We start from the raw sequence: 27,900 nt of genomic DNA, 5'->3' as shown, positions 1-27,900 counted from the left end.
CATGGCTGCAGCCAGAATCCTGTCTGGGCAGGCTTCAAAGTTTGCTCTGGGGCCAGTAAAGCACAGGCACTGAACTGGCTGAATTGAGCTAAACTCAGTCATTCTCCTCTCTCTCTGAGGGTGACTTAACCCAGCTGGTTCCCACCATGCCCTGGCACCAAAGGGGTGGCAGGGACAGCCAAAGGTGATACAGAGACTCCATCCTCAGAAGGCATCAAAAGACACTTTATTGTTAGAAATTCACAGTTCCTATAGAAACCATGGTGGACCTAAGACCTGATTGCCCTTTAGGAATCTTCTCTCACCTGTTGGTGAACTTATGAATAGCACGCTCTGGAAAACCATACCTATGACAATGGCAACAGAAAGAGAGATAATAATTGTTGGAATTCTTTCCCCTAAGTTTCCCACAGCTTCTACACAGCTTCCCAGGATTTTCCTGGGAGAACCATGTCTCTCTCTGTTCAGAGGATATGTAATTATGTAATTACTACAATCCCCCATCTACACAGCATAAGGAGCACTGGCACGAACCAACCCCAGAGATGTGTCCTGACAATGCAAAGAACTGCCCCAGTGTCACCCCTGCAGGTGACAGGCAGTGCCACCAGCCTCAGGTGGCCTTTGCTATATGTTTACCCAGTTTTTGAAAAATCCCCCAGCCCATGCTTTCAAGGTGGTTTTTATCAGTCCATTGCAGCTCTCCACTTTGCCTGGTGCATGGTGGGGGACAGGTACACCCACCCAATGTGTTTCTGTGGTGGGGCAGGAGGGCAGGATTGGTGTGGTGGAGGGCAGGATTCCCTTCCTGCAGCCAGCATCAGCAGGGGCAGGACATTCCCTGGGCATCCAGGTGCTTCAGGAACAGGTAAGGCCATTTATCCAACCAGCAAAGCCGCTTGAAAAGCATCTTCTACCAAACAGAACTTCAGTGTTTGCAAAGGATGCTGCAAAAGCACTGCTGACTCTGCTTTAGCTAATTCCCTTCTCCTGCTCTTTCAAATCATTCCCTATGGCAAAATAATGATAAAGAGGCTCTTCTACCAGCCACAGATGGCACAAGTAATGATCCCAAGCTTCAGGTCACCAGCCTGTTTGTTGCCCTCTCATTTCATCCTGTACTCTCCATGCACACCTCCCCCCACAAGAAATTCTTTGTTCATTTTGGAGCTGTGAAAAAAAATCGAGTTATTTCAGCTGCTCACACCTACAGGCCCCATTTCCACCTGGAGGTCCTCCAGGGATAAGTGGAGATTAATTGTGCTCTCCTCCAAGTCCTTACTTTGATAAATGGAATTTGCCTACGTGCTTTGTCCAGGAAGAGCAATTTCGAACAGGTATGGAGTGCACACAGTGCAGCAGTTCAGCACAATGCAGCTGGGAGCCTGGTTAATTGACAAGGAAAAATAGAAATAAACCTTCCAAGGACTGTAGGGAACCTTAGTGGGGGGAGTGAGAGAGGTGTGGGAAGGATCACTGGGCTGGGCAGGGGAGGAGGGAAATGCTGAAACCTCTCCATTGTGGTACCTGCTGGGGGACCTGCACCAGCCAAGAGGGCTGAGGGTGTAAAATAAAAAGAGATCAGTGAGGGAAGGGGTCTTGGCTGCTTTTAGGACCAGAGTGACATCTCCTACCCCAAAATGAGATGTAGCACTGGCTTAATTTGTAACATACCTGAGCTGCATGTCCTTCCTGAGGATGCAGCATCACCTCCCACATCCAACACCAAATGTATTTGATTTCCCTGGGTTTTGGTCTGACTCAACCTTGAATAATTTAATCAAGCATGAGTTGCCTGGAGTGTTCTTATGCCTGACTAACTGCTTGTTTTGGAAGGTGCTCTTTCTCCCCCAAATTAAAAGGTGTGCTCAACCAAAGTAATCCAGTTTTGTTGAGGCATAAATCCATTTATGCAAGTTACCAAAGTTACCACTGAGCTTTTGAGGGCTGGAAAACTTAAAGAGTGTCCTATATTGAACTGAATCACAAGTACTTCCCCATTTCATCAATATTCCCTGAACTTCCCACTCCGAATTCCTGCAGGAGCAAGTGCCTTTCCCTATCAGAGTCCTTACATTAAAATTTTTAATCTTTCATGCCGCCTGCTGGGACCGTCTGAAAAAGGAGCCCAGAATAACCACAGTGATCACAGCAATTCTAAACTTTGAACTTAAATTCATCCATTTGGCGCCTGTGATTACTGAATTTGAGCCCAATTTGACACCACCCTTATTTTGAGGCAGATTTGCTACAACATTTCTTTTGCCATGTGCCAGTTCAATTACAAATACTCTGTCTCCACGCTGCTGCCTTCCAGATGTGCTGAACTTCCCTCCTGCAGACTGCAAGAAAATGACTTGGCTCCCTTTGCACTGCTTTCTTTTTATTCCATTACATCAGGCAAATAAACAAGACTAATTTGCACTAACTTAGTACATCACTTAAAATATCCTGCACTAATTTTTTCCTCTGAAGAGATACCAAAAAAACCCATCCAAGCCCCATGCATTGGTAACCTGTACACTAAAATATCCATATTCTTTCTTATTCTAGGGAGAAAGAGAAGGATAGCAAGCAAGAGGAATTATTATAACATCTCCCCAGGAGGTAAATGTTGGTTCTTTTATATAACTGAATTTCATTCCTGGTGTTCAAGGACCAAATCGTGTTTGAGCTTAATTTTCAGTCCACGTATTTTATATAAATGCTGGAATAAAATGGAGAAGAATCTGGTCAAATTCACTATAGTAGTTTAAGAAGGCACTGGACACTTGCCTCCTACAGGTTTTGGGGGTGGTTTTTTTTTTTTTGGTGACTTCCAAGATCTGGTCTCTTGGTTATAATTCATCCAGTGACAACTTTTAGAGCAGCACTGATCCACAGATGGAGATGCCAAGCAAATGGCTCTGCTCAGTGTCCTTATCCCCAAGATAAGGACAAGACAGATATAAAATCCCCAAGATATCCCCAAGACAGACCCCTGACAGAACCAGTGCTTACCTTTACCCAAGGCCCTTCAGACTTGAGATCTGCTCCAGCAAGCAAATGCAGGTGACCTATTTGATAAGGCTGAAATAATCATCAGACTGGATACCTCTTATAACCAAGGAAATGAACTTTGGGACCTCCTGATTCCCCTCCTGAGCTCCACAAGAGGATGAACGTTTCCAGTCTAGTGCACCAGCCGTGCTGGATTTAGAGCATTTGGCCTCCTAAACAATTTTAATGTTTTTTGCAGGAAGGAGGCAGCACATCCCACGGGCATCCTTCCATTCACCTGTACAGACACATGTTTGAATCCTCTGCCCACTGGGCTGTGCAGAAATGTCTCTTTCCTCACCTCCACGGGCACGTGTGGAAGCTGCTGCTGCTGCTGACCCGCCAGCCACCTGCGCTGATGGAATTGCTGCAGCACCTGGGCCTTGACCAGGTGAACCAGGGCTGTGTGCAGAGCACAGCTACCACAGCAAGGCACAGCAGCCCTGTATGTGCCCTGCTTCTGTCTGTTCTGGCTCTGGGGACCTCACACCAGCAGAGCTCCCCTCAGACCCCACTGCCAGCAGCGCCAGGCTTCGTTCGGCCATTTACACCAACATAAAGTGAGAGCAGACTGCAAAGGAAGACAGAAAATCAGGGGCTCTGTGGCCAGCTGGGCAATAAACAAGCACCTCCACTAATAGGATTAGACTCTTGCTAAATTACAAGTGTGTCAAGTTTACAAACAATCAGATTGGGGCCGTGCCCTCAATTTGCAGCGCTTGACACCACAGGTGGCAGCTCTGGGGCAGGCTCACCGAGCCTCTTGGTACACACATTTGTATCTGGAAGTTCAATATAATGCTCTCCTCCTCTCCAGTCAGCCATTTTCCTATTTTCCTCTCAGCACATTAAGTGTATCCCTAGCTCAGTGCCTCTGTCCAGGTTCATTTCCCTGTCACTTGCTGCTGCACTCACAACTCGTGCCTGCTGATGGCCAGCACAGTGGAGAAGCCAAGTGCAAGCTGGAGTAGATGTTTGCTCACTAAGCAAAAGAAAAATCTGAAAATTACCCCCATAGAAGTGGAGGAAGCTTGGAATTGGGAGATTGTTTTGTGTTCTGCAGGTAAACAGACAAACGGTTGGATTAATAAAGTCCAGTTCTGCTTACAGATTCTCGGATGAGATTTGAATCCCAGTATTTCTGACTGCTCCAGTCTGTTCTGCACATCCCTGTACATTAATGAGCCAGAGCAGCATCTCAGAAGGTGTTTGTTTTACCCTCCAGTGATGCAGCAGAGGGAAAGGGGCCACATCATGGACAGCAGGAGCTTGGGTGGCTGACAGTCCATCTCTGACCATGCCAGTGACACAAACAGAATGAAAATAAGATAATTAGGGAAGCACCTCAGAGGAAAATATCCCTTGGAAGGCAGGCAGGAGAAGGTATTTCTTAGAGCTCTCTCCTGTGCAATGCAGCTCCTCTGCCACAGCCTGAGCAGCTCAGCTTTTCCACAGGGCTGAGGCAATTCCTCAGACAAAGGATGTGCTGGGTTCCATCCCTGCTGCTGGGGAGATGTGAGAGCCCAGCTGCACTGAGATGCTGCATGCTCAGCCCCAGTGCCCTCACCTCCCCTGTGCTCAGAGAACTCTGCTGCAAGGATGCAGAAATTACCCTGAGCTGCTCGGCTGGGATAATTTAGGAGAGGTTTTTCTTCTGCACATTTTGTTTTTCCTCTGCAGCCATGGAGAGGACAAATGCTGAACCTCCTGCCTGGAGCTGCCTCAGATGATGGCAGGGAGAAAATAGTAAAGGTTGTTTTGTCTGGTGCCTAAGTGGATAAAATGGCAGATTTGCCCTAAGAGAAAACTGGGTAATTTCTGAGACTGGCAGAAGAATGCTCCTGCTAACAGTATCATGCTCAAAATCCTCTGTACACCCTTTCCAAATGCATTTTTAAACTGTTAGCACTTAAACAAGGGACAGGAGCAACACTGCTAGGAAGGACAAGGAAAACAATATGAACTACATTACTTTGGTTTTAAAAGCAGCTTTAGGAACAGATTACCAGCCAGTGTAAGTCAATAAATCTGCACTGTTTTTAATAGAGTGACCCAGGCTTATGTGAGTTCTTCCTCTGCAAATAGCACCTCAGACCTTCCTGTTTACAGCGTCTCAAATTCTTGCTTTGGGGATATTCCATTGTCAAAAGGGATCTATTTTCCTAACAGTTCTCTTGCAAATACATCCCTAAATGTGACAGCCAGACAACTCCCATACCAGCCCTGCTAATGGATTTCTGCAAAGTCTAGACCTGCATGCACTGTGCTTTGGGAATATGTTTGTTCTGAGTGCTACCAGAAATAGCATCTCCACCCCTGTGCCATCAGTTACATGGGTGCTACCCACAAGTCATTCTTCCACAGCTCTCCACTGCTGAGAGCTCAGCATCTTGCTCCCAGCTAAGAGGAAGGAGGAAAGGGGTGGAAACCTTGAGTATCATGCCTAGTTATTACAAACACAGTGTGGCACTGGGGATGTTCCCAGGCTGGGGCTGAGGTCCTCACCTGCAAAGTGTCACAGAGCTTCGTCTCTCCCTAAGCTTGGATATTTTCCCTCTTACAGGTATTATTTAAAATCTGAAATAAGGCTGAGGCAGCTCCAGCCATGTCCATTCCTGCATTCAACAAGATGCACTGTTTTTATGGGAGAAAAAGCAGAAAGTGCTGAAAAAGCACTGGGCAACAGAGAACAGGCTCTGCTTAGGCACCTTTAGTGCAAGAAAATGCTGATGATGCAGGGCATCAAGACCAGAAAATATCAGAATTGCTTTAGTCAGGCTGAAAAAATGACATGCAATTATCAAAACCATTAGAAAAGGCTGCATTTGCAGGGGACCCACCCAGAGACTTGATTACTGCCCCAGCTGCCTCTGCCTTTCTCAGGGGTTCCCTAAAACCACACTCTGAGCCCAGCCAGGGCAGGGACATCTGCAGGAGGGGACAGACCTGCACACAGGTCACCAGCTCCATGCTAGACACGAATAAAACAATACAGAATAAAAGCAGCTCTTGGGGATGCTGTGACCTTTGCTGTTACAGATGGGTTTATTCCAAATGACAGAAGCATTTAAATGACCGGGTAATGGTTTCCCCTCCAAAATTGCATTTCTTGCTACATCAGACATTGCTGATTCCTAAATTATAGTTTGCCTTTAAGTAGTTTTTTCCAGTCCTTGCTCCACAGGAGCTGGCTGGGACAGTGATATCATTCCCAAGGAAAAGCCACAAACTTTAAGTGAGCTACAGTCAAATCCAATTTAAAACAACACAAGCATTTAGAGTTACAAAAGAACAAAACTTTCTACAGCCAGCTGGCCAGGGGGAAAAAAGAACCATAAAATCAAGGCTTATTTTGTGTAGCAGCAGATTTGAGTCAGTGTGCTGGCATTTTGGATGCAAATGCTGCAAGGGGAGAATGGGCTCTGCTGAGAATGGGGATAAAGGGGGGACTGTTGAAGAGCCTCATTCGTGCACTGGTGAAAAGCAAGTCCAGAGTGCAGCATGGAGTGACAACAGGGTAGACAAAGAGCAGCCCAGAGGGGCTGGAGCCACAACAAGAGAGCAGGCAGGGAGTAACAAGCTTCTGCAGTGAGGAATGAAGTAAAACAAAAGGCTGGTCTGGGAAAGCTTTGGCAGTGGGAAAAACAGGACACATTTATACAGGTTTCCTTCAAATGGCCAACTAATCACTGCTGCTTGTAAAGCTGTGCACACACCATGCTGGGATCCCAGGTGAGACCCATGCTCAGGCATGAGGAGGAGAGCAGACAGCATGGGGAGTGATGCTCCATGGCAGCACATCCAGGTGGTCAGCTGGCACCCAAAATGATCTCCACAACCAGGAGCACAAGGGAGACAAACGTGGCCCTTCTGAGGCAGAGAGAGGAGCCTCTGTGTGTGAGGCAACTTCCCCTCCCTGTGAGGGGAAAGCAGAGGTGACAATTTGTCAGAGGTGACAATTCAGGAGCAGTGCTGGTTTTCCCCTTGTCATGGAAGGCATTGGAGCATCAGACTGAGGTCATGGCAGTGTTCTGTAGACTTCAGTGAGCTTTGGACAAGGTTCTGCAGCTGGGCAAGAAATAAATCCCCATGCCTGAGAGATTCATACCCATCTCTATAAAAAAAGATGAGTTCAAGTCACTGCCCAGTCCCTGCCACGTGCTGTACTCCAGCCTTTTTAGAACCTCTTGGAGGTTACATAATAATGTGAATTACAGGTTTATTCAGAATGACACCACCTGCACTGATGGACACTTCCTCCAACCGGAGCAGTGGAAGCCCAGGGAGCTGTGTCAAGCTTCAGGGCACAGCCTGCATTGCTGCAGGGCTCAGGAGGGAATCCTGTCCCTCCCACTCCTGCACACCCTACTGCTATGCCCAGGGAGCATTTCCAGCCAAAGCAATGAGTCAGCCAGGGGCAAAATGAAGGACTTGGAAGGTTAATGGCCTCATTTGGTGTGGCAAATCCCCTGAAATCCACTGACAATTTAGGAACATAATCCCCTCTCTTTTATTAGTGACATGCTTCAGTCTTCCCTACAAATCATAGACTGGACTTCCCTAGCACCACAAACTTATACCCAGTGATTTCCCTCAAAAAGGATGGGCTCCTCAAACTGCCTGGTAGGAATGTCTCTGCCCCTGAACACAGCGAGGATTAAGGTGTGAAATTCCTGTTAGGGCAGGGGGATTAGGCTGTTGCATTTACATAAGGATTTGACACAGAGGATCCGTTCATGGGTGCTGATGCACAGCCTCTGTCAGGGGCTGAGAGCTGAATTCCCTGTTTCAGCAGACAGGGAAGCTCCTCCTTCACAAATGTACTTACATCTTTCTGCATGATGCTGCCTGGAAAGGCCCTGATCCCTTCAGTGATCGCTGTAAACCCCAAAGCATGAGCTGGAGGATTGCCCTGATTATTGTCTCCAGACATCCAAAAGGAATCGGTGAGGAGAACTGCTAGATTTAGAATCAGCAAAATCCATGCAAATGCCACGCATGCAAAAAGCATCTGGGAAGCACCAGCTCAGGGATGAAAACCGTGCAAGAAGTGCCTGTATTAGAGTGACAAAATGTTTGCAGGGCAAGAAAGAGATTATGGCTTAAGTTTGTTTTTTTTAAGAAAGAAATTCCACCCCAGCTGCGGTTTATTCACTGAAAAGGTCCATGTGATAATGCCCTGTGCAGGCATGTGGGCATAAATAAAGGTCCAAAGCCCCCAGGTGTCCACTACAACATCTGCTATGACAGCTCATGAGTGTGAGGCACTAAAATTCAGAGTCCTCATTCTCACAATCAGATGAGCAGATCACACCAATGCAGCCCTTTCCCTTTGCCTCAGCAGCTCTGCATGCCACATTTAGCACTGAGTGAGGCAGGTTCATTTCCACTTCAGCTCATGTTCCTCAATCTTTCTTGACTTTAGCCCGAGGAGCAGAGCAGCCCAAACTCTCAAAAGGTAGTTTTACTTCTTGGCACCTCAGGGCTTTTGATCTAGGAGGAAAATGCCAGAAACCAACAACACTTCCCAGTCTGGAGTTTAACAGCATTCATACATCAGTTTATCCATGTTAGTGTGCATTTCAGCAGTGAACTGTAAACTTTTAGGGTTTATTTGTCACCACATAGCACCTTGCATAAATAAATTACCAAAAAGCCATTAACACCTGACTAGAACCAACATATTATTCATTGTTTTATCTTTCACAATACCCGAGGAGCAGTGAGCTCTTCTGAGGCAGAGGAGGAGCCATTCATAGCTATTTCACAGATATGACCTGCACAGCACAGGATTATTACAAAGAATGAACAGGCAGGCAGTCACACACTGGATTAAGGAACAATGATTCATAAATCCAAATCCCCGTCTCACATGTTGCTTTTATATAGAACCTGGTAAAAGCCTGCCTGAACCAGCAGTGGCAATCACAGCTTTTCATTTCATTCCTGCATTTTTTTCTGAAATAACAGGCCACTTCTGGCACATGCTGTCACCTCCCTGACTCAGGGAGAAAAAGGTGCATGCTAAAGAAGCCATAAATAGTATCTGCTGGTGCTCCCTTTTCTATTATGTTGACTTTGATTCAGGTCCTCGCAATTACTGGGAACAAGAGAAAGATAAATAAAATTATCCCAGCTGTTTGTGGCGGACAGACAGCCCCGGCCTCCCAGCTGAGAGCTCTTTGTGCTGCTGAGAGCGTCACCAAGCAACCAGCCCAGGCAGCTGCCAGGCTCAGGGAGGTGAAAGCATGACTTATGGAAAGGAAGCACACGTGAAGGCTGGGACTGAATCAATCTCAGCTTTGTCTCCTGCCTAAATATGGCACCAGAGAGTGCCCCCAGTGCATCCCACCCGCTGAGGGGGCAGAAACCGGATGCTTACTCTGTTCTAGAAGCCAGACCCTTGCAGAACTTGTTGGGGAAGATGAAACAGGAGAGCCTTATAGATATGATTGCCTGGCAAAAGATTTTGAGAATATGGAAACTAGAAGTGAGATTGAAATGAAAGCAAGCTTTGAGATCCCTCAGTTACTGAACAACTGGAAAACAATGGCATGGCCAGCTGAAGGTGATCCCCTTTTGATGGAACAACACCCTCTGCTTGCAGACAGGCCCAAGGGTCAGAGCAGACCCTGCCAGCTTGGCAGAAGGGCCCAAAGAGGAGGTTTTAGGGTTTAAAATGTAGCACAGTATGGTAATGTAATGATTCTTATAGGCTGTATGTAAATGCTGTAGGATTTGTGTATTGTAATAGATTGGTCAGTGAGAATCAGAATATTCAACACAGAAGATTTATTGTATTGTAACGGGAACATTGCTCTCTTAGCTCTTGCCTCTTGGCTGTTGCCTTTTACTCTCTTACCCCTTTTACGCTCTTACCCCTTTTGCTCTCTCACCCTCTCACCCTCTCACCCTCTCTCCCCCTCTCTCCTCTCAGTCCTGCTCTGAGCTGTGCCTGGCAGCTCCCAGCAGGGCCCTGCCCCCAGGCCCTTTGCAATGAACCCCAATTCCAGCCCTGGCTGCAGAGATCTCTGTCTCTGTCCATCCTGACCGTGCTATCCCCAGCGCTCCAACAAGAACTGAGATCAGGTGTTCTGTGAGCTGTGCAATGAAAAGAAGGGGGGGTTCAGTCTGTTACAATGCTGTTGACACTTCTCCTCTCCATCAGTCTTAGCTGGTGGTCCAAAAAGCAGCAGAATGTGGCCCACGATGCAGCTGCCAGAACGACTGCATTGTCTCAGCTGTAAGTCACACCCACGTGTAAGTCAAGTGGAGGTGAAAAAAGATCGTGTGGTAATTGGAACAATATGGCAAGGAAAGCAAAGCAAACAGGCAAATCCCCATGCACACAGGCAGGGAGTGAATAAAATGGGAGGAGGGGGAATGGAGAGATAAATGGCCATACAAAGTGTGCTCTGCTTGCTCCTGATTGTACAGCACTGTTAAGAGAGGGGCAATAGACATTCCTCCTGCAGGATTTAGGCAGGGCTGAGAAACCCTAGCTGGCACCTTCCCTGAGCCCCAGCATTGCCCAGCTCTCAGCAGCATCACAAATGAGTCCTGTTTTATCTAAAGGCAGCTAAGACAGAGATGTGTGGAAACTCTTCCAACCCGGACATTAAAGACAAATTGACAAACTCATTTCAGCTCCCTGTGAGTTTAAATGTGTCACAGCAGCCCAGTCTGAAAACAGCAAATTAATTGCCTTGCTCGTGGTCACACAGTGCAGTTGGGTTGAGGCCAGGAGCCCTGAGAGCCACTCCTGAATACCTGCAGCACACTGCCACTCATCTGTGACATCAGATATTTCCTGGGGCAATTACCTTCTTCTGCTTTGGAGAGAAAGAAGGTCTTTGTCAGCTGGGCTGGGAAGAAAAAAAACAAGTTGGTTTTCACTCATTATGAGAAAAAAGTGCTCAGTGCACTTTTGGCCCAACTTTATTTTTCCTTATCTGCTGTCCGGTTTACACCACGCTGAGCACATGCAACTGGAAACAACCCAAACAATGAATGGCAGGATCAGACAGCATTTTCTCCAGCATCTCCTTTTTGGAAGAAAGGGCCTTCTGGAGAAATGGTGTAAAATGGAGCAGTTCTGCACTGCTTGGCACTAAATCACTACCTGCTGCCAAGAGCAGTGCAAAAAGTTCAGGAAGAAATTCATGATACGGATGAAAATTCAAGGAAAAGCAGACATTTCAAGAGCTGTTCTCCATTTTAAAACTGCAAGAAATGCCAAGACTGTAAAGATCTCTGTTGCTTTACAGTGCTAAAAATAACATTTGCCAACAACTCTACTGAGTCTCTTGCACAAAATTCAGCCTTATGGCTTTCATTTTGATTGTGAAATGCACACATCATTTTGCAAACCTCCATGACTGGAGCTGTCTAAAATGAAGGAAATCCCCAGTATCATTTATTCTCAAAATATTAAAATTCACTAGAAGCAGAAAAAAAAAAGATTCTTCAAATTTCAGCTGGTATTAAGAGATGTTAGTTCTTGTTTCTAATCCATTATGAAGGGCTTTCAAGTAGGCAAGAATAACGTTCTTAGATCCTAATGTTGGCTACCTAACTCGAGTCTTTGATACACTTCATTTACATGTAATCCTGCAGCCTGCCAGCTGTTGATAAGGTTCCTGATATCTGCACATTTGAGAAGGAGAAGTTTAGTTCATGATGGGCTAAAGCTGGGCTCCATGATGGAAGGCTGCTCAGGTTTAGGGTTTCACACAGATTTTTTGCTTGTCTGCAAATGCCTCTCAGCATTTCTCCCCAAATAATTTATCTGCCAAGTTTATAATTCTTGACCAAGTTGAAATGGCTGCACTGGAGTTTTGCTTTTTTCCATTAGTAAAATATTTTATGAGTTGCTGTTAACAGTGGGTGGTGGGGAGGAAAGGGAGGGGTGTACTTTTCTCTCCACTCCATTTTTACTATCTGGTAGTTAAGAGGAAAGCAAAAGTTACAGAAATGGCTGAGAGAAGCTACAAATGCTGTGTTAGTGGCTCTGCAGCACATCTGACTGAAGGATGGACAGTCCATATCCATCAAGACCAAGACATCTACAAACACTGAATTTTATGTCCCTCATGTAAAGAGCAGGGTCATTCCATGCAGTTTTGACAAACTCATTTCAAAGGTTCTACCACAGAATCATAGAGCAGTTTGTGTTAGAGGGAACTTTTAGAGGGAGTCTCATCCAAGCCCCCTGCCATGGGCAGGAACACCTTACACTGTCCCAGGCTGCTCCAAGCCCTGTCCAGCCTGGCCTTGAACATTTCCAGGGATCCAGGGGCTTCTCTGGGCACCCTGTGCCAGGGCCTCACCACCCTCATTGCAAAAAAACTTTGTTTTATCTGATCTAAAGCTACCCTCTTTCAGTTTAAAACCATTACACCTTGTCCCAGACTAAGAATGTGCCTTCATCATTATTGAAGCCCCCTTTATTTACAGAAAGGCTGCACCATGCCATGCCATGCAGGGGGATAAGATGTGTCACCTGGCTGTAGAAATTCAGGGTATTCCCCATCTGCAGAGCTACAGCTGCAGCTTCTCTCAGCATCTTTGCACAACTGGAAGCTTTGGGTCTCCAAAATAAGTGAAGCTGGCAGCCAGGTCACCTCCATAGCCCAGCCACAGCCAAACTCCCAGGTTCAAAGGCACAAAAATACAGCAAGACTGGGCAGCAGGGGTCATTCAGCACTCAGCACTCCAGAGCAAAGAGGCTCTGACCATCTGTAGCCCCCTTGGTGTCTCACCAAGCTCCAGAACCCTGCATGAACTCGAGTTTCCAAGCACCTGCAGGAGCCAGCCCAGCCCTCCTGGAGGCTGCAGAAGGTGGGAGCACAGCACAGCCACTGGAGCAGCTCTTTATTTCCTTCATTCTCTGAGACACATCTGAGAACCCGGAGAGGTAAAGTGGAAAGATAAATGGAATGCAGCAATATTTTAAAAAGCTGCTCCTTTCTGTGTGAATTTTGAATGGATACCATATGCTTTAGCATGCTGTTTTCATTCTCTGCTAAGATATTATTTACTAGCCCGCCTCAGCAAGGCAATCCTCTCTCCAGAATAGCTATTTTTAGTTTAAAAAGACAAATATAAGAGTAATTTCTACCAGTGCTGCTTTGAACTTATGATCATCCATTACACTGCCTGTTCATCTCAGTCTCCCAAGTTTTTTATTACAGCAGCCCTTTCATCATCTTCACCAAGTGCTCCCACCTCCAGATCACTCCAGAAGATAGTAAACACCACTTGTTTATTGGTATTTTTCTTTACCCTGATAAGAAGTTATTTCTACCCTGGTTTCTTCTTCTAAACATGTTTCAAATCTGTGATAACATTTTCACTTCTTATCACTACCTCAGGTTTCTACACAGGAGCCTTTCCTTCCTTATGAATTTTGAAGTCCAAATGTTAATTGGCTCTCCCCCATCCATGGTTTTATTATTTTATATTAATAGATCAGCAAGGTGAAAGGGGTTTTTGCATGTTATAGCACATTTTTTCACAATTTTGTCTTTCACTTGATTTATCCAGCACAGAAGCTGAGTTTCCTGGTGTATTTTCACTGCCAGACACACAGAGGAGAGCAGGTACCATTAGTCCCACTCTGCTCCTCTTCCTGCACTATTTTGGGCATGAGGGAGTGAGGAAGGGCACAGGAGAAGATGTCCAGAGTGCAGGGGCACAGCAATAACTTGAGGAAATGCTTCTTTCACAGAAGAGTGCACACACCAGGAGATGCTTTCCCAAACCCATTTCTGTTCCCTGCTCAGAGAACCTGAATAAAGACAGAAAAAACAACACCTGCAGCCAGAAACTGTTCTGCCAGGAGCACAGGGAGGTGCTTCAGGCTTGGACTGCTCTGCCACGGCCAGGAACTGATGCCCACGGGCAGGGATTGATGTCCATAGAGAGGGATGGATGGATGGATGGATGGATGGATGGATGGATGGATGGATGGATGGATGGAAGGATGGATGGATGATGGATGGATGGATGGATGATGGATGGATGGATGGATGATGGATGGATGGATGGATGGATGATGGATGGGGATGGATGGATGGATGATGGATGGATGGATGATGGATGATGGATGGATGATGGATGGATGATGGATGGATGGATGGATGGATGGATGGATGGATGGATGGATGATGGATGGATGGATGATGGATGATGGATGGATGATGGATGGATGGATGGATGGATGGATGGATGGATGATGGATGGATGGATGATGGATGGATGGATGGATGGATGGATGATGGATGGATGGATGATGGATGGATGGATGATGGATGGATGGATGGATGATGGATGGATGGATGATGGATGGATGGATGGATGGATGGATGGATGATGGATGGATGGATGGATGGATGGATGGATGGATGGATGGATGGATGGATGATGGATGGATGATGGATGGATGGATGATGGATGGATGGATGGATGGGTGGATGGATGATGGATGGATGGATGATGGATGGATGGATGGATGGATGGATCCATGGATGGATGATGGATGGATGGATGGATGGATGATGGATGGATGATGGATGGATGATGGATGGATGGATGGATGATGGATGGATGGATGATGGATGGATGGATGGATGGATGGGTGGATGGATGGATGGATGGATGGATGGATGGATGGATGGATGGATGGATGGATGGGTGGGTGGGTGGATGGATGGATGGATGGATGGATGGATGGATGGATGGATGGATGGATGGATGGATGGATGGATGGATAGATGGATGGATGGATATCCACAGCCAGGGATGGATGCCCATGGGCAGGGATTGATACCCACAGCCAGGAACTGATGCCCACAGACAGGAATGGATGTCCCCGGGCAGGGATTGATGTCCATGGGCAAGGATGGATGCCCATGGCCAGGAAGGGATGCCCACAGCCAGGGATGGATATCCACAGATAGGAATTGATGCCCACAGACAGGAATTGATGCCCACAGGCAGGGATGGATGCCCATAGACAGGAATTGATGCCCACAGACTGGAATGGATGCCCAGGGGAAAGAGTGGACACCCATGGCCAGGGATGGGTATCCACAGACTGGAATGGATGCCCAGGGGCAGGGATTGATGCCCACAGCCAGGGATTGATGTCCACAGACAGGAACTGATGCCCACAGCCAGGGATTGATGCCCATGGGCAGGAATTGATGCCCACAGGCAGGGATGGATATCCACAGACAGGGATTGATGTCCACAGACAGGAACTGATGCCCATAGCCTAGGATGGATGCCCACAGGCAGGAACTGATGCCCACAGCCAGGAATTGATGCCCACAGCCAGAGATGGATGCCCACAGCCAGGAACTGATGCCCACAGGACTGGGCAGGGGGTCCTGCAGCCCCAGGGCATGCAGCAGCAGCAGCAGCAGCAGCAGGGAGCAGATGGTGAGGGCAGGGCAGGGCAGGGCAGGGCAGGGAGGAAGGAGCCCCAGCCCTGCTCTCCCCGGCTGCCCCGCAGGCTCAGGGGCTGCATAATGATTCCTGTGGAGCCAATCAAAGCTCCTTGAGCTCATTGTCCTCCAGATAACAGAGCTCAGACCTGGAGCACTGGCAGCACTGACCTCTCATGCCAGCTCTGACTGGAGCAAAATCCCCTGGAAAAATCCTGCTAATGAATGGGGCATATTATCTCATCTTCCCCATGTCAGGGTTTGTTCATAACTAAATCCCCCATTTGAGTGGGAAAATAAAGGAAAAAAGAAACAGTAAAAGGTAGCATAGATCTTGCAGCCACTCTAGCTGAAAAATCCCTGTTCTGAGGTATTTTTCAAGATAAAAAATGCAAAAGCACCATGAGCTAATACACATTAATTTCCTACTTATTTTAGATTACATGGATAATTTAAAAACTGGTAATAAACACTGAGATTTACATTTATGTGCAGGAATAATGTAAAAGCAAGCAAACATTTTCAAAATGCAGTTAAAGACTGCAGTGAGGTGTCTTTGGTTTTGATTTATTAGGGTTAGGGAACAAAAACAATAACATGGCTCGAGGATATCAGAGCACAACAATCCCAGTCCCTGGGATTCTTTAACTGCAGGAAGAGTTAGGATTGCTTAGACAGCAAATTGAGCTGCAGAGCTGTGTTGTACAACACTTAGTAAAATGTATTTATACAGATAAAAACATGTTTACTCACACACACGGTGCCTGCAGTTAACCAGGGAACTAGAACTGGGTTTAATAGTGTAATTATTATTAAATATCCACTGTATAACACCCAGCAAGGCCTGGCTGCACATTCACAGGGAACAGGGTGTGCCTGTGGCTGGGAGCAGGGAATGCTCTGGTTATTAGCCCTGCTTATTCCCCCCTATTCAGGCTGAGCAAATCTCCAGGAGCAGACCTGCAGTTCAGCTCTGTTTTAATCGATTTGCTGCATCCTGAGGAGCGCAGGGACAGCCCTCAGCTCCCACAGCTCCTCTCTGCACCTCCCCACGTGTGCAGGGCTGCCTTAGACAGCCAGGAAAAGCTCCAGGGATTGCATCCAACTTGGTTTTTTCCTCCTCAGCTCCTTTAGACACAGTTATAAGACACATTTCTGCATGTCTTTTGTCACTCCTGGCAGAGCTGAGGGTGGATGGAAGCTGCATCCTCTGCAGGGGAGAAGGCCATCCCTCCTTCCCTTACTGAGCCATAAAAACACCTTTGTGGCCACTGGCATCAGGGCCAAAACACAGGGTGAGGAGGGTTTTGAGAACCTCCCACACTCACAGAGCCCTTAATATTTAAGCTCCATCCAGATACAGGCACTAGACACAAAAATGGATAATCACTGGCTCAGCCAGGTTCAGAGGCAAGAGAGAAGGAGATGTTGTTGTGCTGGCTGACAGCTCTATGCCAGCATTTCTCCCAGCCTCTGTTACCTGGTTGTTTGCCTTTATTCACACCTAGAGCAGGCTTTTCCTAGAGAAAAGTGTGAACTGTCTCATAACTTGCCTGCCACTGAGTGAAAACAGCTTTTTGGTTGAAGGCCAGTAAGAATTGGTCTTTGGTTGAAGGCCAGTAAGGGAAGGGAAAAGAAGAAATGGTTTCAGGCAGTGAAGAAAAAGAGGTGAACTTGCAAGAAGATGTGGAAGGTGGCACCAACCACCAGGAGATCCTCAAGGAGTGGCCCCCTGAGGGAATTCAGGGGTGTTTGCTCAGTCTTTGAGCTACTGCAGGTAAGGAGAGGTGAGCAAAAAATAATGTGTGATGCCACTCACAGCCTAACTATAAGGACCCTGGCACAGCAGAGTAAGCACAGAATTCTGCTTATTCTGTGAATTCAGAATATGCAAGATATTTCCCCATTACAAACCGGGGAAATTCACATATTTGATTATTTCAGGTGATCAAAATAAGACATTTACCAGAATCCACACCCTTGTTCAGGATATTTTAAGTGTAACCTTCTCCCTCTCAGAAAAGGAGGGACTCTCATTCACATTGGAATTGCTGCTGAAGCATCAAAAAGGAACCAGAAACTCAAGTTTCACGTAATGACACAAACTCACAATGGAAAAAACAACAAGGCTTTCTTGGCCTGTCCACAGCTCCAGATATTCAGCCTTATTTCCCTTCCTCATTTTCAGCCCATTTATTCCAAGATAAACCCTCTGGCACTACAGTGAATAATCCTCTTCTCTCTTGGGATGCAGAGTGAAAAGGGAACGTGTCACTCTGTATGACAGAGAGGGCTGCTAAAATAAAGATGCTACTGAGGATCGAATTTTGAGCACACGTCTCTTTCGGGGTGTGAATAGCACCAGGATGCAGAACCAGGGGCCAACACTCCCAGGTCACCAGGTCAGCTCTGACTGCATCTTTCAATAATTCTGACAGCCTGCCATCTGTGGCACGAGGAGCAGGTGTTCATGTGGAGCGTGGTCAGTGCGTGGCTCTAAAATCAACCATTTCCAGCAAACAGCAGCTCTGGAGCCTGCTCATGGACTGGGAGCTTCACTGCCTTGAGAGAAAAATGGATTTACAGAGATTTTTACCCCAGCCAGGATCTGCAATGTGCCAGTGAGTGCACAAAGCCCTGTGCATGGCAGGCAGGGGATGGCACCTCCTCCAGAGCCTGAGAGTGAGGCAAAGCAATGGCAAAACACCCAGCACAGTCTGCAAGATGATGTTGTCCTCCACTGCCTCCCCTTGCTCTACACACACAATTATAGAATTGGTTTGGCTTGAAAGGGACCTTAAAGCTCATTTAGTGCCACCTGGACACTGCCAGGGATGGGGCAGCCACAGCTGCTCTGGGCAGCCTGGGCCAGGGCCTCACCTCCCTCACAGGGAAGAATTTTTCCCCCCCAATATCTAATTTAAATCTGCCCTCTGACAGTTTAAATCCATTTTCCCCTGTTTCCATCACTACCTGTCTTGGGGAGTGGTTGGACACCACACCAGTGGTAACCAGGTGACAGGAGAACAGGTCTGATGGAGAGTTCAGCTGCTGGGATCAGCCTGTGCCAGCTTTAGGAAACACAGGAATCAGGATTCACAGCACTCCAGACAGGGCCCTCTTCACCCAGATTCTGTGGCCCACAGACACAGGGGAAACAGAAATTAATAAGCATAAGGTTTCCAAATAACATCTCAGGAAGCCTTCTGAATATTTTATCCTAAGTACTTAGCTACACACCCATTGAAGCTGAGCTTGTTCATTCTAGTGAGTGCTGCAATCCTTGTGGGATACCTGTGGACTAATTGGTTTTGTCTGTGTTAGTGTCTAGTCACTGCATGAATCAGGCAGTGCTGGAGCTGCAGCTTGCACTGAGAGCTCCCTGAAGAAGGAGAACTAGGCTGTGTTGTCTGGCTCTGTAAGTGGCTGGGTTCAGAAGTTCTCCAGCCCATACATTATTACTAATCCTCCCTGCATGGCTCCCTGCTGCTGCAGAGCGGTGATCTCACGCGAGCAGCCCGGGCCAGAGCATCTGCAGCAGCCTGGGCAGGAGGGAGCTGGGGTTCCTCCCCATCCTGAGGGGTGTGGGCTGGGATCCTGCCTGCTCAGCTCCTCTGCCCAGCCAGGCCTGGCCTCTTCCATCAAAATGGGAGATTTACACAGGGCCTGGTAAATCTCAGAAGAAGCTGCGAGAGGAAAGGGCTGAGGAGCAGATGCAAAGCAGATCTGGGTTTGTTGTTCCAGCTCTGTGAGGCAGGGAGGGAAGGTGGGACTGCCCTCGGCACTGGCTGCTGCAGGAGCTTTACAGAAGGTGGGACACAGAACACACTGCACCCCTCTCCTGCTCTTCCCTCCAATTTCCTCCAAGGCTGAACTCCAGTGTCTCAATATAAGACAGCTCTCTTAAAGTAAAAAAAGAGGGTGCTTAATTTCTGACTCCAGCATTTATAGATTTCTAAAAGTGACAGGGGATTGGAAGGTGACAGTGCCACCTCTCCAATGACACTGGACAAACCAACAGTCCATCAAATTTCTCCTCTTCTGTAAAAGAATGCAAAACAATAAGTTATTTACATAAAGTGTGTGAGAAAGTTCATTACAAGAATGTCAACATCAGAAAGTTTAAAAAAACTTTAAAAAGAAGACAACACCAGTGCATGGAAATGCATATTCTGGGGTGTCTCCAAGGCAGCTCTTCAGCATCCTAAAGGGCAGCCAACAGCCCAGAGGGAGGAGTTGTTCTGACATCCTTCTCCATAACACGTGCAGTAACACAAAGCAATTTGCTCACTTTGTAACCCTGAACCTGGTGCCTCAGGGTGTGAGTTAACTCCTGCCAGGGCTCTGCAGGGAACAGGCTCCCTCTGATCTTCCAGCAGTGCAGATGTTATGGGCACAGTCACACAGGTGTCACCTCCTTCCTCAGCACCAATTACAGATTACAGCTGTTGGAGGCATTTTTCTATTTCAGCACAAACCTTGTTCCACGTCTCATTGATACAATTTCATTAATACAATCAATAGATCTACATTATCCTGGAAGAGTTTCGTCCACTGCTGTTATCAACACTTGAGTGATTAACTTTTTATTACTTTTTTTCCAAATACCAGCTTAAAATCAGGGCAGCAACTCCAAAGTTTGGTTTCTCCAGTGCAACCTGTAGAGATGCCTTAGTGCAGTGAGATGTTTTATTATCAACTAATTTAGGAGATGCTAATCAACTTATCAACTAATCAACATCTCCTATTATCAACTAATAGGAGATGCTTTATTATCAACTAATTTATTGACTTTGATCACCAAGTCCCAACCTCAAACTTGCTGTAAGCTTTGTCATCCTGCTTCTCCCTCTATGGCTGCTGCCCTCCCTCAATGCAGGAAATCTAAAATGAAATAGAACTTCTTGCCTGGCCAGGAGAGGTGGGCTGGGCCCTGGGGCACTGGCATCAGCTTTGCAAACACAGGATGAGCTCCCCTCATCACCTGCCACTTGATATCCTTATCAAAGCTCAGGCTGCTAGAGGGGACCATTTTATTAAGACTGGAAATTCTATTGGGAGTGCAGTCACAAGTGCCCTGACATATGGAAATGGATGTAATTTCATCTGATGAGACAGCTAACACTCAGCTGGAGCAGCAGCACAGTGTCTGGGCAAGGGAACAGCCAATGAGCAGAGCATGGGAGACTTCTCCCCATGTTTGAAGATTTCAAAGGCCAGAGGAGATCACTGATGTTATCATGGCTAAAACCACAATCTGCTCCCTGCTTGTTGACCAGAATATCTCTATTTATGTGCAGCTGAAGCACACAAGCTCTCCCTGCTCTGAACAGCGCCTATTCTGCTTATGCTTTGGTGATGATAATTGTTGGGTCACACAATGGGGTGTTTAGTTAATTAAGGCATGGCAATAAAACAGCTGGAGAAAAAGAAGAAATTCCACGTCACAAAAGAATATCTTAATGCTAAAGTACAACTGGATTGATGAATTTCAGACTGATGCCTGATGAATTTCAGAGTATCGCCAAACTCAGCCAACGACCAATAAAAAAAGGATTGATTTTTGTCACTGCATCTCTTCAGGCACTTGGCTGAACAACTCACAGGCCTTGGAATAAAATACAGGGCAGGCAAAGAGGAGTTCAGGGCGCACAGAACATCAGCTTTCACAGGTCACTGAGAGGCAGGGGGAATGCAGGCAGAGCCCACCTGCAAAGCAAGGTGCTGACAGCAGCAGCTTTGGGCTGCCAGGGGTGGGTTCTGTGAACACCGACCCTTTGTGCACCATGGTGAGGAGGGAGCTCAAGCATGAGCAGGACAGGAAATCCACACAACCTCTGCAAGGTCCAGCTCAGCCTACTGCATTCAAAACATCCCAATGCAATTCCATCCACGGTCTCAAATTCTGCTTTCTAATTTGGCTTGTTAACGAGCCAGGGCAGGAACTGTCATCGTGTGTCTGTGAAGCAGCCAGGGCTCCCAGGAACCCAGACTTATTTGGGACATGGGGTAGAACCAGGAGTTTAAAAAAAGGAGGAAGAATCTACCAAAATAACTCTTTTCCAGCATGATCCACAGGCCTGACCAAATTAAATCCTGGATGTGTGTATTTTAATTGTCTATATTTATATCTCAAGACTACAGCAGTTGTAGTCACAGAACCAAGTACTGAATTTGGCCCATTACAGCATCTGCTTAATGCACTGAATTCTCTCACCCACTCCATTTCCTGTACAGCCGTGGAAGTTCCAAAGTTAAATCTCTGTTGTGATCCCCTGTCACACTCATTTTTGGTCAACTGTTTGAAAAGCCTTTTGGGCTCAGGGATGTGCATCAAGAGGTAATGCTGTGCTCCAGGGAGGGAAGGAGCCTGAGTACAGACGTTAGAAATATGTGCAAGTTAAATAAACTACTTAAACACAAGATGCTAATTTAGCAGCTTCAAGGACCATATTCCTCCAGCCAACCCAAGACATAAAAAGACACAATTTCATTAAAATAACCTAACCCCACTGTTGTTTTGAGTGCTACATTTATTCAAACACAGCCCACCAGCTCTCAATTAGCTGCTTTGGCACTCCAACTGCAGCAGGTCTGCAGTGCACAGAAATGTAATTATTCACACACCACCCTGTCACTGCCACCACTGTCTGTACTTCTAAAGCATCTTGATTACGGCACTGATGAGCACTATGGAAATGCCTATAAATAAAATAATCATCTCCCCTCATTAAGTTCCAGCTCGTGGACTGAGGCAGGATGATTTCCCTTTGTACGTTCCTTTTGTAAATTTTATCATTTCACAACAGAGGGAGAAACGTGCCTCTGATGGCACTCAAAGAGACAGACTGTCAGGATTCTTGTCAGTATTTCAGCTTTGAGCAGCTTGCATTTCTGCATGAATATTTCCTCCTGAAAATAAAGCGCTGTTTGTCAGAACCACGCACGCAGTAATCTCTTTCTAATGTCAGCATCAGACATGCAAAACCCCCTAATGTCATGTCAGGAGGTCAGATTTTATGGAGCAGTATGTCATGGAAACCCTAAGAGCCAGCATAACCTTCTAGCTCTGACTTCCACACTAAGAACACACATCTGTAATAAAGAACAAGCATTGAAGGAAATCTTCCACTAAAAACAAAGCCTTGGTGAACCCAGGTTTGCTCCTCAGGAAGCTCCAATAGTAATTGGTGCTGCAAACAAATATCAAACATCCCATTATTGCCAAATCACAGTCTCACTGTTTTCAATAACTGCATTTCTGGGTGTACATTTGCACACACTGAAACTCCCAGCTGCATCTCCAACATGCAATCAAATATCTGATTTCATAAAATGGTGAATTATAAAGCCAGAGAAACAAGTTAAATGTCATAACAGGCTGATCCTGTCTTGCTCTCCAGCCAGAGGTGAAAGGGAATCACCACTTGCCCCTGCAAACAGCTAAAAGGGGGAGAAGAGAGCAGTCTGATGGAAGCTCATGGAGCATCCCTATTTCTGCAACATCCAAAGCAACATCTCAGCCCCAAGCTGCCAGCAGCTCTCAAAGAACTGAGGCCACTCACAGGTTCAGATTAGGATCCCCCTTCCCAGCTGGGAGAACAGCAGGACTCTGTGTCAGCATGAGCAGGGAGCTGCTCTCAGGCCAGATCCAGCCATGGAATCCCTGCAAAGCTGCTGTGACCCAAAGGGCATGGCCTGTGCCCAGGTGTGATCCCCTCAGCGAGCACAGGTCATTTCAGAATCCCCTTCCTCCTTCCCTGGTCTCTCCCAAGGTTTCCAGGGCACCTGTCCTGGTATCACTGCTCATTTCCAACAGGTTTTTGTGTCTGTGGACAGGCACCCTCTCATGTTCAAACTGTGCATCTGAGGAGGGAAAAGGGCTGTGTTGAGACAAGTGGAAAGGAAAGTTCTGTCAGACAGATGGGATGTTTTATGCATCTGAAGCTGGAACCAGACAGTAACTGATGTGCAGGACACAGGATGGGACAAAGCAAGAATCACAGAATGGTTTGGGTTGGAAGGGACCTTAAAAATCACTTAATTCCAGCCCCCTGCCATGGGCAGGGACACCAGACTATCAGGTCAGAGTGACACTGCACTCCTGGACTGTGCAGGACATTGTAGGAACCTGCATTTGGGATGAACATTTTTATTTGTAAAATCTGCATTTCCTTGGGCAGAGCTAGTCCTTGAATAACTTTCTGCAGAGACAGGACAGAGTTAATTTAATGCAAACCCATCAATCTCTAGAATAACCAGCGTCCAAACCCACACAAGAGGCGTGCTGCCTGACTCCAGAATCTGGAGCAGGAAAAATAGTGACAAAAATAAGATCATTCCTCAATTACAACAAACAGAAAAGTTAAATCAAGCTCAGAATCGTCCTTGAAGAATCTATGTCTTCCCAGCTCTAAAAATGATCCCCCACATTCCTTTAAGGCTTTTCATAGATACAGCAATACGAAATGGCTCGTAGCTGTGTAGCTGCTAACAAGACACAGATGTTTCCTTCAGTTCCAGCAACATGTAGACATGAAGCACATTTTGATGACCTGCTAAATATTTCTGACTCTTTCTGCACGTTACCTCCTCCTGCATTTAGTCAAGGAAATGCTCCACAGTTCCACACTTTCCCTGCTCACTCTGGAGCTGGCCAGAAGAGCAGGCTTGGATCAATCGCTTTATCTTAGCACTTCTCTGAGTGGAGCCACAGCTGGAGAGCTCTTCCAGTGAGTCCAGAGCCAGTGCAGCTGGAGGCTGTGAGCCCAAGCCCCCCTGTTATTTATTTAGCTGGCCCAGAAGACACGCGCCGCACGCCGGCGTGCAGGGCGAGCATCTGCTCCACCCAGACCCACGGCTACATTCTTTACTTGGTATTAATATCAGGGAAAATTTAGTAACCTAACCACTGGCATGAGAAGCCATACTTGTAAGGCAACAGATGGCAGCAATCATCTCAGCTTAATTTTAGCCTTCAAGAATTGCTCTGAGTCAGCAAAGCTGCACAACAAAGAGGGACAAAAAGACGTAACATCTGTAAAAACCTCTTACCTGCTTCCCATCCAAGGTGTAGAGCTTTTTGACCACCCCTGTCTCCAGTTTGATAGCTTCAGTGATGTCAGTGAGGACCTGCTCGAAGGAGTGGGCAGTCTTCTTGTTGAGGAGCACGCGCACGGCCTTGCGCGGCTTGACCCCGCTGCGGATGATGGTCACCAGCTTGGGGCGCACGAAATCCTTGTTCTCCTTGGCCTGGGCACTGTTGCTGCTGGCCAGGGACTGAGGTGCTTTCTGGTTGGCAGAGGTCTTCACGTTGACAGACCAGTTGGGGTTGACGTTCTTGGTGTACTCCACCTTCTTGAAGAAGTTGTCGGACGAGCAGACGTAACTCTCACCTTGAGGAAGAAACGAGATTCTGCAGTAAGCACCAGCTCTGTGCTCTTCCCCCACAAATCATGCACACCATTGATAATTGCTTCCATTAGCACTCCCACGACAGCTTGTTCTTAAAACAATCTGCCTTGTTTTAATGCTATGTTTATGGTTATTTTAAATATTGCTGGTATTTCCACAAAGTAAGCGTGTCAGCCATCAGCAAATACATATAATGAACCAGGGGTTGAGAGAGGTTGAGTTATAAAGGTATTTAGGTACTTGAAGATGCAGCTAAGCTTTCAAAAGCTTCAGAACACCAAATTCATTTGACCACCTCGATTATTTTATAAATTTACCAGTTTTTCCTTTATCTTTACAGACCTAGGTGCTACTTCAGTGTGTCATTCCCTGCCAAGAGGACATCAGCACTCATCCACAAAGTGCCTTTTGCATCATGCCTGAAGAATAATCAAAATCTTGTCCTGAACAGTCTCCACTAAAAGTAGCCTTGATAAATCTAGCAGGCATAACAGCTATGCACTGTTGGAGCATCAGTGGTTTATTAGGGAACAGACCTAGTGGCAGCTGAGATTAAACACTGTACCAAATACCACTCCTTGATTTACATGGCTGATACCAACCAAAAATACATCAAATCCAAATTCAGACATGGCAGAGAAGAGTTACAGGGTCTTTTTAGTAATTCCCAAAAAGCCCTTCCCTATCCCACCCAAAATTAGTTTCAGGCTTTGTCTGTAATTTACAGGATCCTATCTATCCAAGGTTTTAAAAGCACCTTAAAGGATTTGTAGGAGCTTCTTTTGGGCCTGCAAATCTGATGGATGCTGGAAGAGTTATTACTAGAATGAGACTGTAAACCAGTATCCCTAAGGGAATGTAGCTGTCTGGTCTGAAATGACTCAGGCTGCACTGAAAAAAAGTCACTCACTGCTGGAGGAAGGAGCTTTCGTCTCGCCATTAGATAAAATTTTAATAGGAACTGAAGGCATGACATGTAGGATTTTAGAGTCTCTTCTGGTGTTTTCTTTGTCTGAACTTACAGAATTAAGTTTTTCACATACTACAATATGTTTGAAATCAAAATACAGATTTGACTATTTTGAAAGACAATTTTTTTAAAAAAAAAGAAACTCCTTCTTTACCAAAAACAGATTGGCTGCATTTCCTTGTCTGTCCCTGACTGCAAACTCCAAGGCTCAGACATCTTTGAAAAGCCTATCCCACAGCCAAGTCTGGCTTCCCACCCAGGGATCTCTAGGACAGGATTTGACATCCAGTTGGCAAAATATGGATTTCCAAACATCCCACTGATTTTCACGTGGCCCAGGCACATAACATGCCCAGGATAAATTTCATACTGGAGCTCCTTCTGCTGACTAAATTGCACTTCTGATGGAGGCACCAGAACCCATGGTGAGACCACAGCAGACACACAATAAACAGATTTTAACAGGTTTATAACAGCCCTCTTTGTATTTCTGTCCCTATTACTGACCAGGGTGTGATGCCACAAGCAGCCATAGAAAAGATGCAGGATTCTCACTTATTTTAACCCCACCTTTGTACCCAATTTGCCACAGTGATGCCCACTCATAGTGTTTGCATCACTAACTGCATCTCTTCTCCATCAGGTGTATAAAAATGACCAAAATCCTTGATCAACAGGAAGCAGATATTCTGTTTCCCCTTCTAAAGATGGAATACAAATACAGAAGAGAGCTGACAAGGTTCGTGATGATCACTCAGTTGGGCATTTTGTCAGTGGGTATAGCCCAAACCAGCAATAATCCCACCAGCAGGTTCTTTTGGCCTGAACAAACAGTAAAAATCTCTATTTTCTGACAGCAACAGCCCTCAATAAACCAACCATGCAGCCCTGCCCATAGCTGGAGCTCCTTAATCCCCAACATTTTGTGAGTCTGACTCAATAAAAACTCAAATATACCCCCCAGAGTACCATGCATTATACAAAACTCCCTCTGGGGATATCCTTTTCCAGAAGCTTTGAATACTTCAGATCTTTCTGATTAATAAGTGATAAGTTGTGGTTTATTCATCTGCTTCAGCCAAGGAACACCTGGTGCAGAGCAGGCCCAGGCTTCTCTCCAGTTCCACGACTGGGAGAAGGGCAGCAAGGAGCCTGGAATGCTCCCAGGAATTAACCATCCTAAGAACCTGAGCCCTCCCAAGCCCATAATCCCCGGGCAGCAGAGCCCTCCTAAGTGTGCTCAGCAGAACTGTGCATTATCCTCTGAGAAAAGGGATTTCTCTGTTTAAATGCAGCACTAAGAATTAGTGATTTGAATGCTGCTGTCACCCCAGCTTCCCTGTGCCAGCTCCTGACCTCACATTCACCTCTGCTTCCCCACCTGAAAAACAGAAATAAACCATCAGCCACTGAAGTGTGGCAAGGCTTGGCTTTCATCTGCATTTGAACTTCATCTGTATAATTTTCACAGTGAAGGAAAGTGCACATTTGCACTGTGTTCTGTAGACACCTGAGGTGCTGGAGCATATTTTCCATTAACAAGTGGCATATTTTAAAGTAAGCTGAAGAGATTCTTGATCTGTCTGGTACAGTACCATTACCCTTAGTTCCAGCTGAGTCCTTTTGAGCTGCTCACAGCACAGCACAGCTGTTGGGGGATTTACACCACTGTACACCAAAGGGAACAGTGTATGAAGGCAGAGCTCTTGTGGGGCTTGTTCCACAGATGTGATCCTGGGCAGCTGTGCACATCCACACACTGGCCTCTCGAGCTGTGCTCACACTCACGAGTGCAAAATGGAACCTGCCCTTTCTCCCACTGAACCCAAACTCCAGCAAATAAAATCTGTGCTGTGTACTCCATTCTGAAAGTGGAGAGAAATATCCTTGGAGAGACACTCCAGAGGAGCAGTTCAGAGCAGCAGCTCTTCCCAGCAGCATCTCTGCAGTCACAGCAGCACAGCTCCAGGGAAGAGGAGCTTCTCTTCCCTTCCTCCCTGACCTAAGGATGTGACCTGAAGCTTTAAC

General features: G+C 46.5%; 1 protein-coding gene across 7 annotated transcripts in view; it reads right to left on the bottom strand.

Annotated features, from left to right (window-relative positions):
* The window catches only part of DCX (doublecortin), an 82,574-nt gene that overhangs the window by 44,982 nt on the left and 9,692 nt on the right, over positions 1-27,900 (bottom strand). For all 7 annotated transcript variants that reach the window (XM_077186215.1, XM_054641514.2, XM_077186216.1 and 4 more), the window contains one exon: positions 24,543-24,883. In XM_077186215.1, coding sequence (XP_077042330.1) covers positions 24,543-24,883 — 341 coding nt within the window. The remainder of the gene's footprint in view (positions 1-24,542; positions 24,884-27,900) is intronic.

This window comes from Agelaius phoeniceus, chromosome 14, assembly GCF_051311805.1.
Source record: "Agelaius phoeniceus isolate bAgePho1 chromosome 14, bAgePho1.hap1, whole genome shotgun sequence".
NCBI lineage: Eukaryota > Metazoa > Chordata > Aves > Passeriformes > Icteridae > Agelaius > Agelaius phoeniceus.
This window is presented reverse-complemented; position numbering and strand designations above follow the sequence as displayed.